This window comes from Odontesthes bonariensis, chromosome 22 (genome assembly GCF_027942865.1).
Source record: "Odontesthes bonariensis isolate fOdoBon6 chromosome 22, fOdoBon6.hap1, whole genome shotgun sequence".
In the NCBI taxonomy this organism is placed as follows: Eukaryota; Metazoa; Chordata; class Actinopteri; order Atheriniformes; family Atherinopsidae; genus Odontesthes; species Odontesthes bonariensis.
The window spans coordinates 9,978,457-9,993,361 of NC_134527.1; the positions used below are offsets into that span (position 1 = coordinate 9,978,457).

Genomic DNA, 14,905 nt, shown 5'->3' on the forward strand with positions numbered 1-14,905 from the left:
CAATCGCTAAAAAAGAAGGGCGGAGTGGGCTAGACCACTTTACCCCTCCCTAAAATCATGAAGAACTGTAAAGACATGGTAGGGAAGGGTGCTGTTGTACCATAGATCTTTGACCAATGGCACAGATATTAAAGTAAAACTTCAGGAAACTGCTGCCTGGGTTAACCTTGGTTACAGAACCGAAAGCCTTTTGTTCTGAAAGCAGAGTTACGACGCAAACACAAAACAGCTGAACAGAGATTTCTGCGTTTGAGGCGTTTCTCCATAGAACTAGTGAGCACTGAGCCCCGTTTTAATCAAAAAGGCAGTTTAAGTTTGATCATGTTGTGAGAATGCTGTTGGTCAAATTGAATCAAACCACAAGTAAAGAAACAACGCTAATTCAGAGATGAATCCGAACATGTTGTGGTTTTAGAAATACTGTTAAGTTTTCTTGGATATTCAATGCTGGGTAATCCTTATCTGTGCTCCTTTCTATCTATCCTTCTATGGTCAGTTCTTTGAGCATCTAAGCGATTACCACAAGGCACCAACACTCAGGAATCATTTGCAGCATAAGGTCCATTCAACTACTTTCTATTCAGTTTTTTCATCTAAAGGAATTTCAGTAAATATAGCGTGACTAACGGCTGTATACCAGTAACTTAATGCAGATTTGCTACTCCTCCACAATACCAAGGAGAAAAATATATAAGAAAATTGACATTTAAAAATGTATTGTTGCCATGGGTTTTATCCCTGTGTCTTTTGTGTGTTTTGTGAGTGTTATTGTTCAGCACAAGTGCTAATTTATTCAGTGAAGGTTTTGTTTCTCCGTGTATTCATTTTAATGACTGACAGCAGAGAAAGCAGCCGAAGCCCACTGCTGCCAGTACCAGCATTTGTGTCCCATTTCTGTTCAAACTGGAAACATAAAAAAAAAAAACACACCGGCTGGGTGGTTTGTGATGTTAATGAGCATCCCGAGGCTCCGTCGCACAGAAAACGTCGATGCTGAGCTTGTTACCTCTTTACCGTCTTTGTGTGCATACACTTTGCTCTTACCTTGCGACCGTCGCTTGCATGGCAGTTGACGTTGAGTGGCGTTAGCAAGGCCATTAGCTTCTCCTCATTTCCACTCCTGCAAATGTGAACACGCCGACATACACTTCAGATGAAAAATAAACACCATCACAGAGAATGAGTAAAGCAGCAGGAAAAAAAATGTGATAAGAAGCCTGAGACTAAAGGGACGAATCAGAGAAACCCCATCTGCTGGAAGAGACCGACATAAAGAAATGTTTGGGGGATGGTGTGAAGGTGTGTGTGAGTGTAATTTCTTCTCAACCCGACTGCAATAGACCCTTTGGCCTGGCTAGAGAGGAGTTAAAGAGTTTGTCTGTGTTGTTGAGCTGTGCTTCCTGGCTTAGGCTCACTATACCCTGACATTGGATGGACACCAGGAAGTGTTGCCAAAGCAGCATCCAATCGAACCGTCATCCGCCTGACAGCCGTAAAAGAAGAAGCTGTGAGATAGTTTAAAAAGAACTATTGTCCTATTCTTCTATGCTCCCCTCTCCATTTTGGTTGGGCCTCTCCTTCCTTCTCTTTGTTTCTACGCTTTTCACTTTCGATAAAAAAAAAAGAATGAAGAAAAAGACATTTATATGCTCTCGTTCCACAGGTTTGAGCTCTGTCCATTTCCTCCCATCTCTTGCCTTCCAACACCATTGTACTTCCCCTTTCCGACCTCTCTATCCACTCCTCTTCTCACCCTACCTTAACTTCCATTCCCCAGCATCCTCCGTGTCTTCCGCCCATTATCTTCTTCAAACTATGGGTATTACCGAATACCCTTTAGGATCTCACAGGAAGAAAAACACGACATCAACCAGTGTACTTAATGCTAAGGTATTGATCAAAATAAAAAAAACATTTACATATTTGGGTAAATGTGCTTAACAGCTTTCTCATTGAATCCAATACCAACCTCAAGCCTGTTCAAGATTGAGTGGATGGTACGCCAAGCAGCTAAAGGACGATTGCACCTTTTTTTAGGATAAGTCTCTGAACAATGTTACAGTGCACAGAAATCCTGTACAGACCAATTCCTGACTGAGATGACAGCTTAGCTGCTCCCCCAGTCTGACATTCATCTCATTAAAGCCTTCTAAATCACTTTCCAAATTACGCTAGAGCCATCTTAGTTTGGAGAATCAGAGGAATTCTGACTGCACAGCTAAGAGCTAATCAATAGTGGGCCCTGAAAGGGCGTTTTCTTTCAGCATAAAACACACCTTAAAAACTTAAAGAATTCCAGAATAGGTTCGAGTAAACGCGATATGGAGCGATTTTTACACCGCTTCACCTTTTGATCAGACAGTGTACTTTGTCACTATTCGTTGAAGAAAGTCAGTGCTATGACACTTTATCACTTCCATTTGAACAATGGGAAGCTTCGAGCTACTGTTTGAATTCAAATCTCTGCATGCCGAGATATGAGACACATTTACCTCGTCTTATGAGGAGGGTTTACAGGAACTTGTGATGGAGCTACAATATACTTAGCGGTTTTATCTGAAATTCAAGTTTTAAGAAATGCATGATTATTTCAATTTGTTCAAATCTAAATTTTACAGAAAGTGACAGCCCAGGTTGCTCCGCATCGTTGCTTAGACAGTAGTTGCATATCATTTCCTTCTGCTGATCAGCTTTGACTGACGGTTCTGAGCGTAGACATTGTTGTTGGCTCACTGACTGCCTTAAAGGGGCATTGTGATGCAGGGCAAACATCATTATGGAGCAGTTGTATATTCTCTCTTTTAACCATTCACTGTCATGTGCCATGAAACTTTTTTTTTTTCCCCTCATCAGTGAGTCATTGGATTCCTCTCATGCTATTTTTGACAACTGCACATTCTATATTCCATATCATTTATCGTCAATACTTAGCAAAAAAAAACCTACAGAACCATGAATAAAAAAATGTTCATATATAGCAGGCAGACTTCCCATAACCTATACGTGCATTATGTCCTATATGTAGTACAGCCCAAGCTATTATATCCCATAAGCTATGAGTGGGAGTTTGACTAAACTCAACACTAAATTAAGCAAGAAAGGACATTCCAGAGAATGACATGGGTGATCAGGCAGTTTGTGGCTCAGCTGTGAGACAGCTACACTGGGTTTATAGTTTACATTTAAACAGCCTACTGACCCCATAATACACTGGGGTACTTCTATGCAAAGCCAGCTGCTCCTTTATATGTGTGTGTGTGTGTGTGTGTGTGTGTGTGTGTGTGTGTGTGTGGAGATGGAAGAGGGAGGGGGTCTGCTCAGGCATCAAGCACTCAGCCACCCACCCACAATCCCAAAATGAGAGCTATTCCACTTCCACATGCAAGAGATGGAAACACACAGCCCACATGCACTGCCTGCAACCAAAACTTGCCTCAAAAATGCACAAGTGTCACTGACCCACAAGTACTGAGCTCTCTGAATCTGAAAAACCTGACTAGTGTGGGTGATGGGAGAGTGTCAATGTGTGTGCGAGCAAGGGAAGGGGAAAAAAACAACAACACAAAATTCAAGCAAAAGTAAAGACAGAATTGAAAAAAATAAGAGAAAAAAAGGGAAGAAACAAAGAAATGAGGGGTGCAGAAACCGAAACGGTAGAGAGGGACCGAGACCAAAATAAAGGAAAAGAGGAGATGTGACACAAGGGAGAAAATTAGGAAAAAAGAAAAATAAACAGGTGCAGGAGAGAGGAAGAAATGAAAGTAAGAAAGGGGGAAAAGCGATAAGAGGGAGGCAAAGTGGGAAAAGGCTGACGTTAGGCTGTGATAAAGTAGGAAGAAGAATAAGAAAGCTAGAAAAGAGGAGAGGAGAGAAACAAAATGAAAACAAAGACATGCAGAGTCTGGTACTCACCTAGCCGCCTCCAGCAGCTCATCCTTCTTGTATTCACCTAGATGGTTACAGAAGATCATGGTGTCAGACAACTGGCCACTAACACACATCAACCACACAGAGACGCACATGATTAAGCAGACAGAACAGACATGTAAAAGGTCCACACACTATCTACTGAGGGAAGACACCAGCTTTCTTCCCATCTAAAACCCCTACCCCCCCCCCCTTTCTCTGCCATTCTCACTCAGCGCGCACCCCTCTGGCTACGGTTGCCGTGACGATGTGTTGCCGGCAGCGACCACAGCACGTTCATTGTTTGGGCGACGAGCAGCGGACTGACACGCGCTCTGCCTCTATCCATCCGTGTGTCCGTCCACCCCTCCCTCCTTTGCGGCGTTGGTCTCCAGCGTCTCGACCGCTTCCCATCGTCCCCCGTTCATCATCTGCCCTCGTCTCTCCCTCTCTCCTGTTTCGCTTCATCAGTGTAGCTCCTTTCTTTTTCCTTTTTTTTTCCTCTCCGTGAGCTCAGGGGGCGCAGTTACCATTAAAAAACCAAAACAGATATAAACAAACCCCTCCCCCTATCTCCCTCGCCCTCTCTCCAGCTCCCTCTCCATCGCTTCGCCCTGCCTCCCTGCTACCACAGTCACAACAAAACACACCTTCCCATAAGCGTTTCTTCTGCCGGGGACAGAAGACATGGTTGGACTCCACTCCGCCTTCCTCTTTAAGAAATGGTTAAATTATATTCACTCTCAAGTGCTGCTTGGCAAAAAAATCTGGAACCATAGACAATAAGTGTTCCTCAGTTTGCACAATGCTCGAAACACACAGTGTCGTTATGGTTAATCACTGCTTATACAAAAGGTGAGTACCCAACTCAACCCAGCTTTTCTTTATGTCGGCCTTTTCAAGCAATTTAAGAGCGACCCAAAGTGCAGAACAGAACAAAATACACGAAGAACGTGAAACAGAGAGCAAAAGATTAAATTCATTCATAAAAACTATTCGCAATAGCATTGAAATATTCATACAAAAACTAATAAGAGCAAAAGTCAAAATTCAAGCATAAGGATATAAAAAGATCAATGAATTACCTAAAAGCTCTACGAAAAAAAAAAACAAGATGCGCTTTTAGCTTAGTCCTTAAAGCAGGAAGGGAATTTGAATCCCGGATTCTAACTGGAAGCTGGTACCATAACAGAGTAACTGTTTAAATGCACGAGAGCGGATTCGAGCTGTTGGCAGACGTATGTCAGATGCTGTTGACCGAGTGAGAGAACCTTCGTGACTCTTGATTCTGCCACTTCAAACCTCCTCTGTGGGAGATCATCGTTACCTGCAAGTACAGCCAAATTCTCTGCACAGACGTCAGGCTACTTGAAGGATGATTTGTCAGATTATGTCGCGGATATAAAAATCAGGATTTTTATTAGAGCACAGTGACAGTCTGACATCTGACATCTTAGGAGTTTAGCTGTATCAATATGTACGTAGGCCGAACTGGTTTTTGCAAAAAGACGCAAAAAGATGGAACTCTGGAGCATGTGCAGAGCGCCATGGCCCATTTGAGTGCAGTTGAGCGTATACATGCAGAGGTAAATCAAGCTACGACTGACTGCATTATCTGGGTGTATTAGCCTGGTTTTAAGAAGTTTGATTTTAGTCAGACTAAAATGTTTAAGCCCTGATTGCATCTGTGAGTTTGGAATATAAGTACATTTTCTCAGAGTCAATTTAGATGTAAATGCAGCCAAAATCCTTGAAAGACAGAAGGTGAGACTTCAAATCGGACATTTTCATTGATAAACTACATCAGGTTGAAAAGTGCCAACGAGGGCATTCATAATGCGCTAAAATTGGATTCATAATTTTGAAGTCTATATTGCTTCCAATGGCACTCAGACTTAATGGTGCATTCAAGTGCACCTTGTAAATGTCAAAATCAATTTTTCAACGGTCACACCTCTTGTTTAAAAAAAAAAAAGTAAAAAGATTTTTTTTACATCAGCAGCTCATTTCTCTCATTTCTTTACTTATACAGGATAACATATTAAGCCGTATTTCTTTATGAGTGAAATTAAACTTTTTCCCCGACGGATGCAGTAAAGTATCCCAAAAGCATCCCGATAATAGTAAAGAATTGTAAACGTACAACAAAATCATTCCGTCTAAACATACAGAGGAATAATATAGTGGCTATATTGTCTTCATCTACACTTCACTCATCAATCCTTTTTCTTTCTTACTTTCATCAACTTGGCAGGTCAATATCAGACGTTTGTTGAGAACACAGAAAATTGTTAAATAAGCCGGAAATGCTTCCCTTCAGTCCCGAGAATAAATCAGCCATGCTTGAAAAAAAAAAACGCTTGACAGCAAAGTTCCTGACATTCAACGTAACGCATCTTTTGTTCCCATGCTCCTTAACGACAACCTATTTCTAACTCGTTTGTAGAAAAGTCTCCCCTTCAATCCCCGTTACGAAACCTAAGAAAGCTAAACTGCTCTTGAGCCATCACACACGCACATTAATAATGCTCGTTTATTCTTACATGAACTTTAATGTGACAGAAAGGGGTTGCGATTCGTGCCGAGCTTAAGTGTGGATTTAAACGTCAAAGAAATGCTCCAAATTTGACTGTTAAACATTAAAAGCTTTAAACTGTAAAAATAAAGGAAATTCTTCACAAAAGCTCTGTGCATCCTTCAGCAAGGTCAGTGATCTATTCAACCATTTCAATGAGAGCAATTTAGACCTTCATCAAAGTTAATTGGCTTCTTTATCAAGCCAAAGTTTAACTCTCCAACAAGTTGAATGAAATTCTTTTTGAACAGTTTCATAGTTTTTTTTTTTTTCTTTCTATCAGCCTGTTTATCCATGAAAAGGTGGTACCTTGAATTCCCCCCATTGAGGGATGAATAAAGTATTTTTCTATTCTTCTATTCTACCACAGAACAGGGACATATTTGAAGTGGTTTACGGAACAGGACACAAACAGGCAGCGCCAACATGGAATATAAAGAACTACTTTTACAAGAGCACAGCATCACTCTGCCCTCGTCTGCCCTCATCAAACGACCTTTGCAACTTCTGACGGTGAATTGTGGACACATTCAAACGCAGGACCTGATATACCATCCTATGCACACAACAGTGTTCACCTCACAGAGCTCCAAGAGGGTTTAAAAGCTGAAATGGGATGTGGAAAGAAAAATGAAATCAAGGCAAGAGGCAGAAGTAGGTGAGAATCAAATAAATGAAAAGAAGACGAGGAGAAATCGTACACGGAGCAGATGGAGGGGTGGGCTCGGGTGAGGTGCAAAGAAGATAGGTTACAGGGAAGGGAAAAGGGGGAGGAGGAAGGAACAAAGGATTTGTGGATGAAAGAAAGAGGGGATGATTAGGGATCTGGAAACTGACATGCATGGATTTGACACAGTATAATTGGTGTTAGAGAGTCTCGGGTCGACCTGTGAGGGGAGGAGAAAAGGAGAAGAGGGACAGAGACAGGCAGGGAAACAGGGAAATACGAAGCCCAAGGAAAACAGGAGACATGTTCAGAGAGATCAATACACTAGTTTAGACTTCTTTATGTGCTCAGACAGATGCAGATTTCCATTTCAAGCCGTCACAGTCCTCAAAGAAATGTGTATCATGTTCCAATGAAAGTCACTGCCATCACCACTATCAATAATCCTCACATCTGCATTCCATTCGCCGTCTCCTGAACTGCATCTCCCACAGTGCTGTCACCTCAAATACATAAACTTAGAAACGTGATACCTTTTAACTTTTATTAGTAATCACACTCATTCTCAGAGGACATCCACAGAAGCTCTTCTTCTGGAACAACTTTCAATTCTGGGATATCCCATCACATCTGGAAAGACATGGGCCAGTCAGTCGAGTTTATTAGTTGCTGGTTCAGACCGGAAATGGCCACCTAGTCATGAGTCGCAACATATACACATCAATTGTCCTATGAAATAGGCAAAAATCATCTTAAGAGAGTGTATAAACATTTCTGTGTTAGTGGATTTTTTTTATTTCATACAAGCTGTTTCCATTTACCCTTTTGTACTAATATTTTCTAAATCCAAAACAGCAAAACAAACCCTGCTATTTGTTCCACTAGTGCAGGTGAGCCATCCTACCCCAGATACAGTTAAACAGGCACAAGCAAAGATACTACCACCACCGTGTTTCACAGATAGAAGTCCCTAAGCTGAATTGTACAAAGCTTTGCATTTAAAGCAAACAGTTCCATTTTTGTCTCCTTTGCCCTGAAAACCTGTGGTAATCCTGCCATGCACACTCACGTTGTTCAGTGTTCTCCTGATGGTGGGCTAGTAGACATTTGCCAACACGAGATATGCCTCTTTTTTGTTTAGAAGTTACTCTCTCCACCTCTGTGACCTTGCAAACTATCGCATGACTTGCTTTGAGTGATCTGTAATGGTGGACCACTTCTGGGGAAGGTAACGATGACGCTGAATTCCCTCAACTTGAGCACAATCTGTTTGCCTGCGGAGTCCAAATAGAGTTGGTTTTGTAACCTTTTCCAGTCCGGTGAGCAACGTCACCTTTTTTTTTTTTTTTTTTTCTTGAGGTACTCAGAAATTGCTTTGTTAGCGCCTCGATACACTTCCACAAACATGTTGTTATGAGTTTTCTGTTGATATAACCGCTGGGAGTCATGAAGACACACATTTTGCTTTATGGGAAGCTGGTACAGTCTTTTTCAAAGGTCAAGAAGCCATTCATAACATTCATTTGCCTGGAGAAAATAATGTGTTACCACAGTTACCAAAGTGTGTCAGAAAAGGAGCTACTGAGCTATGCTATGCTAAAAGCTAAAAGCTTAACATGCAATAAGCTAATGGGCAAATATTCATTCAAGTGCTAGCTGCATGTGTGGCTGGATATACACATGCTAAGAGGCATCTTTGGGTTTCAATTATGCGTTTGTGATGACAGTCCTGATGACTCCGAACGGAACAGACAAGGACATGTTAAAGCTGGGGACAGGCCAGTTCCCTCCTGAATGATGATTTTACTTGGGCCCGTCTCACTCCCTCAGGAGCGCGTTGTGGACACCAGCAATCATTATTCGAATTCCAGTTGTTGTGTGCTGGAGAGAATGCATTCCTTCTGTGCACGTGCGTTTGTGTGAATGCCTGCGTGTGCACTTTAGTGTTTATTTCCAGCTATGTCCACAGGTAAGTGCAAGTCAAAGTCAGACAGTGACAGTCCTATATATATCTTAACCGTGCAGCCCAGTATGCTGTGTGTGTGTGTGTGTGTGTTGCCAAGTGGCCGTGCGAGAACAGATGATGCTGACTGATGCTGACTGGGCCGTGAGTCGCCTCAGTGCCCAGCTGTCCTGCTTGTGTGTTTGGTGTGCATTTGAATCAAATACCATTTATCGTAGAAGCAGTTTATCTGCTGTTATACAACAACCGGCTTTGAGTCAAGAGTTGACCGATCTACTTATAGCCACAGCAAGGTCGCAACTGCTGAGGGTGGAAGTGGATCTTTGTGCAACGAGACCCGTCGAAGCAGGGCAAAGGTAAACGGGAGGTGAACGGAAATTTGTAAAAGATCTTGTTTGAGTACCTTGCAAGCTGGGTTGGCATATTTCATACTTGTGTGATTAATTGCCTCATGTAATGCACCAGAGAGAGCTCCTCTCTGTGGATTTTTTTGGCCACCCACTCAACCATCGCATTTGGACGTAAATGCTGGTGGCCGATATAAACCCGAGGATGGGACTTTTTTCAAGAGAGGCAGTTTACCTCGCATAAACTGTGGTTATTTACTGAAGTCATTCCAGGGCAATAGCTGTGGGTGCAGCCAGAGGTGAGCCAGGGTGCATTTTCCTTCTTAATAAATATTTTAACAGTGGGGGAAATGTGTGTGCTGCAACTTTGGCAACTATCACAAACACTTTGTTGTGTTATGCGTTATACTCGTAATGAGAGCAGGAGCTGTCGAACAAACTGATGAGTTCAAGTTCATTTCAGATGAGCACAACTAACCAAAGCACCAGGAGCACAGTGGAAAAACCTCAGCCTGCAATTGCAGGACGTGACGGGTGTATCGGGTCTTATTTTGTGTGGAAGCTGCGTTTTCTTTGCTTTTGTACGCCAGAGGAATTCAAAGAAATCTTCAAATGATTTGAAATGGATCACTTCCCTTAAAAGCAAATCGTCAATAATCTGAATTGATCCGTTTTGGGTTAACCGCCCCAGCAAATTCCACCCCTGAACGACTTCCAATATCTAATCATGGTAACCACTCGCAGCTGTGTGTCACAGTGCATTTACCAACAGAGGCTCCACAAATTTGGCGTGCGTGAAAGTAAAAGAGCAAAACTACAGGTTTCTAATGCCCATGCACTTCAGGTTAAAACCGGGCCTATCGGAACCATGTGCTCTGGACGGATAAATCAAAGCTGTTTGGTCACACTCAGTAGGGTTACATGGCACTGAAAGGATCGGATTATTGGCTAAATTACAATAAGACTGAGTTATTAAGTTCATGTAGACACCTTATTCTGACAAGAAATTGGATCGAATCGAGTTACTCGCGATCGGATTAAGACCTCGAGATAACTCGGTTGAAAGTCAAATTAAACGTGTTTGCAGACGGGTGAAGCACGTGGTCAATTAGACTCTGCGTTCTGCGCATGCTCGAGATCTTTTCCCGTGGTCGTGAACCAGAAGTCGGAAGAGACGATATTACTGTTGTAGTCGCTGTCGGAAAGAAACAAACAACGCGATGGAGAATGCGGCGTTGTGCATCGCGTTTGTGCAATAAGCAGCTCATCACAGACCAAATGTAGAGGGACGTAGCTTCATCGTGCTCTTCATTCGCCATTTTCTCAAAAGTCTGAGTTTGATTCGATTCATTCACCGCCATATATCCAAGGATAATTACCCCTGCTCAACTCATTTTTATTGTAATTTAGCCAATTATCTGATCCTTTCAGTGCCATGTAACCCCACTGAGTGAGTGAGAACACGTTTGGCGCAGACCAAAGACACTTTACCAGAGAAGAACCACGTGCAAACTGCGTAGCACGGTGGTGGAAACGTTATGATCTGGGCTTTGCTTTGCTTTACTGCCCCCGAAACTGGGCAGCTCACCAGTCAATGATAGCATTTTCTCACAGTGCTCGAAGATGATACGAAGATGACCATGTGCGTGAAAGTCGAAGTCTTTTTGACGGGGTAATGAGCACACAAGCAAATCCAGCAAAAGAAAGAAAGAAAGAAAGAAAATAAAGCCCAAAGAAGAATTGATTGTTATGAATTTACCTGAAACTCAAAAGGATTATGTTTCATCTGCAGTCTTCTGGTTTCCATTGTATACCGCAAGTACAACTGTCCCCTTCAGCAATGCTGAGCTGTGTCTTCTTGCAAATACGCAGGTTGCTCGTACTGCCCAGCAGTTGGAAGTCTGTGGTGCGTTCATGTGCTATTTTGACACAGGGAAACCCAACACGGGGGACCTCTGGTCGGTGCTGGTTCTTCCCACCGGTTTGGTATACAAGAACCCTGAAGAAAATGTTTCAGCTGAGGGAACTCTCAACCAAAATCTCAACCAAGGAGAAGATTTAAAGTAGTTTAGCAGAACCGGTAGTTCAGGTTGCTTTTGTGTTTCAACAAGAAGCGAGGTTTGTTTCTTAGGTTCACAGCTCAAATATCAACAGGTCTGCTCGTTTGCGACTCGCTTCCGCTTTGCGCTGCCCCTTGTAGTCTGCTTTGGGCATGTATAAAGGTTTTGGGAGCCAACTCATAATTTAGAGCTGTCATCGGCACCATTTATGAATTATGACCACACATAAACTTGCTCAGCTTAGTGAAGCTGCACTTATGTGCCCAAAAAGATCATCTTTGATTGGGTCGGTTAATAAAAAAAGGGTCAAAAGGTCCTCAAATTTGACTCTTTTCCTATGCAAAGCTTCTTTTTTTAACAAGGGCTTTTGGCAGACGTTCCTCAACAAGGATGCCATCAGAAAACTCATTAACGTGCCTTAAAAAAAAAAGAAGAAGAAGAAAAAGCCACAAAATTCAACTCTGACCTTTTTCTCTCTGTTTAACAGACAGAGAAATGAGACTGGAGCACGGGCTCTGCCTCAATAAGCACAGGACCGTAAAAACTGACTTAGTCTGCTGTGGACGGAGGAGAATGGATAAAATTAGATCATAATGTAGCCGCTCCGAGAGGCACAAACAGAAGTCACGCACCACAACAGAACGCCGTCAGCTTGTTGGTCTAAATCTGACGCCTTGCAACTTCCCAAGCGCACAGGCCCACACGGCTCAACGCAATGAGTCATCAGGAGCCATAAAAAACGCGTTATTGGCGTGTTCAACAGATATGTATTAGATTTACTCTGTTCTCTCTATCTTTAATAGTTATTCAATATTTCCATGATTTTTTTGGCGCCACTTTAAAAGTTCCGGGGATCGATTTCTCCGCAGGTCCTTTAATGAGGACCGTTAAAGCCAACGGAGCGCAAATGAAATATTTTCAACCTTGCGGGATGCCAAAACTCGACTCATTACGCAGACAGGTAATTATTTGCCTCGGTTTTAGGGATTTCTAAAGCTTTTTATTATTTTTTGTTCATGACCTAAATTCTGTCAAACTACTCTTCAACGGTGGCTTCAACTGCCATCCGCACCGTGTTGTCGAGCTGTTGAGCCATGTGGAAAACTGGGCAATTCAGCTGGAGGAAAACAGCCCAAATGGGTTGAGCAAACCTTGGAAGTGCATTTGTATGTTTTTTTTTTTTCGTTTTTTACTTTAGGTTTGAAGAAGGAAAAACAAAAATGTGTACTTGTGTGTGTATGTGAAAGAGAGTCTGAGGAGGGGAGAGAGAAAAAAAAGCCCAGACCCATTCATCACAGGGGAACAATCGAACAGCAGTCATCATGGTAATCAATGAGAATGTCTCTGATAAGGGGCTGAAAGCTTCGCACTTGGCCTTGGAGCCATAGAAATTCACTTTCTCTCACTCTCTCTCTCTCTCTCTCTCTCTCACACACACACACAGACAGAGCGCAATGTGCTCTTAAGGTGCGAGACTGGCTAATGCACACAGGAGCAAAGCCTCCTGAGCGGTTATGGCAGCTCTTTGTCTGCAGGATTGGGCTGTTACCTTACATACAGATCGGCACTTCCTCTTTTTCCGAGCTTCTTCGCATTCACTCAAAGTTGCATCAAATCAACTGTCGGCCAATCTGCCTTCCAAAGCCAATAAGCATCTTTATCTGTTTGCCTTTGCATCTTCCCTCGTTCCCATGTCGCTCTTTGTACTTGTGCCCTCTTTCTGCCTCTCGTTTCTCCTCATCTTCTCCTCCTCCTCCTTTTAAATCCCTCATAATTTTCCACCAGCCCTTGTGAGAGCACGCAGGCTAATTTTCCGCCATGTTAAAGCTCCCTGCCCACTGTGGGCATATCCTCAAAGCAACAATTTATTTTTCGTATTATTTACAACGGAGCAGTGTTTGCTGAGAGCTCCATCCTCAACTCCCAGCACAGCAGGAACACGGCCTTAATGGAGAGACTCTCTATAGCCGCTTTCGGACTGTAGGAACCTTTGGCAGTTCTAATAACCTTTTAATCCGCGGGGCCGTTTTCTCCCGTGTTCGGACATACAGGAACTCAGGGCTTTCTCCCTTAGTTCCTATAACTATTTAGCTCCTTCTCCGAGGTCGGGTCTTTTCATAGTTCTTATAGAACGAATCTAACGGAGGTGTGTGGTGGTCGGTAGCTCCGCCCCATGTCATGCTATCACGGCTAAAATGTTTCCTCATACGACACAGACACAACCGGCGCGTGTTTAATAAGTTAAGCTTACACTGGTCTCATTTGTCTGCAGCGCTCTGCTCTCCTTTCTTCCTTCATGAAATGAAAAAGTATCTCCTGACTCTCTCTGTGAGCTCTTCCAGTCTCGATATTAGACGCTTGATGTGATTGTCCATGATTAATATCACCATCATGCAGACCATAAACACGCTCTCCATATTAGCTTCTTGGTGGTGTTTTTTCTACTCTCCTTACTTTTACCGTTTTGTTTTGTGTTTGAATGTAGCGCTAACGGCTAACACGTCACTGAAGCAGACGGCTGCGCGCGGCGCATCAGTCCCTATCAGGTCCCGACTCATGTGCGAATGCAGACTGAAACAGAAGGACAGTTATCAGAACGAAATTCGAGGGGGGTAGTTCTGATAACTACTTTCTTAGAACGGTCTGTCCGAAAGCGGCTTATTAAGATACACTCTGTCCCCCTTTTTTTTTGCCCGTTTTTTTCTTTGTTCGAGTTACATGGCAATGGCTGCTGAGCACCGCTAGTCTCAGAAGCTGCACAGGCCGGACACAAGCTCTAATAGATTCCAAAGGATGAAGACCTGGCTGGCAGCGAAAAAAATTCGATTAGCAGCAGCTCCAGCTGTGACAAGATGACAGGGTTACCGTACAGAAATGAATGGAAGCCATTTCATTCTCAGCAGGTGAGTTTTTTTTTTTTTTCCCCCACAGATCCTCTCATATCTGCGTTTTCTTGCAGCCACCGTTTCTTTGTCAGTGGAAGCCCATTATCGTGGTCTATAACTTATTCCGGGAGGATGAAAAGACGACTGTGGCAAGATGACGGGGGGAAGAAAATGCCTTTCAAGTTGTTCAATTCTGAATTTCTTCACTCAGCTGCAGTTCAACACAGTCTGCCTTCATGAGAACTTACATCACATCGGGATGCAGTTTTTTTTTTTCTCATCTCAAATGAACCCCAAAGAAAAACTGAAAGGATGAAGGAACAAATAAACCAACGACATCAAAGCACATTTCTGATCAAGTTGGTCCTCGAGTCCACGTAAGGCTAACGTGAGGAAGACAAACGCCTTGTTTTAGGGAACCGGATTAGACGATAACACTACAAAACCATCTTTCAGAGATGAGGCCTCGGCGGAGCCGATGGGTCGCTTCTTCTGTAAAAGG

At 43.0% G+C, this 14,905-nt stretch overlaps 1 protein-coding gene across 2 annotated transcripts in view; it reads right to left on the bottom strand.

The window, feature by feature from the left end:
• LOC142372301 (poly [ADP-ribose] polymerase tankyrase-1) overlaps positions 1 to 14,905 on the bottom strand; it is an 81,098-nt gene that overhangs the window by 43,405 nt on the left and 22,788 nt on the right. Inside the window, exons 1-3 of one of the 2 annotated variants that reach the window (XM_075455146.1) lie at positions 4,150 to 4,469; positions 3,913 to 3,949; positions 1,045 to 1,120 (exon numbers count right to left, since the gene is read on the bottom strand). In XM_075455146.1, coding sequence (XP_075311261.1) covers positions 1,045 to 1,120; positions 3,913 to 3,949; positions 4,150 to 4,255 — 219 coding nt within the window. In that variant the 5' untranslated portion in view covers positions 4,256 to 4,469. Of the gene's footprint in view, positions 1 to 1,044; positions 1,121 to 3,912; positions 3,950 to 4,149; positions 4,470 to 14,905 lie in introns of those variants that run through there. The other variant, XM_075455145.1, reaches the window with a different exon arrangement.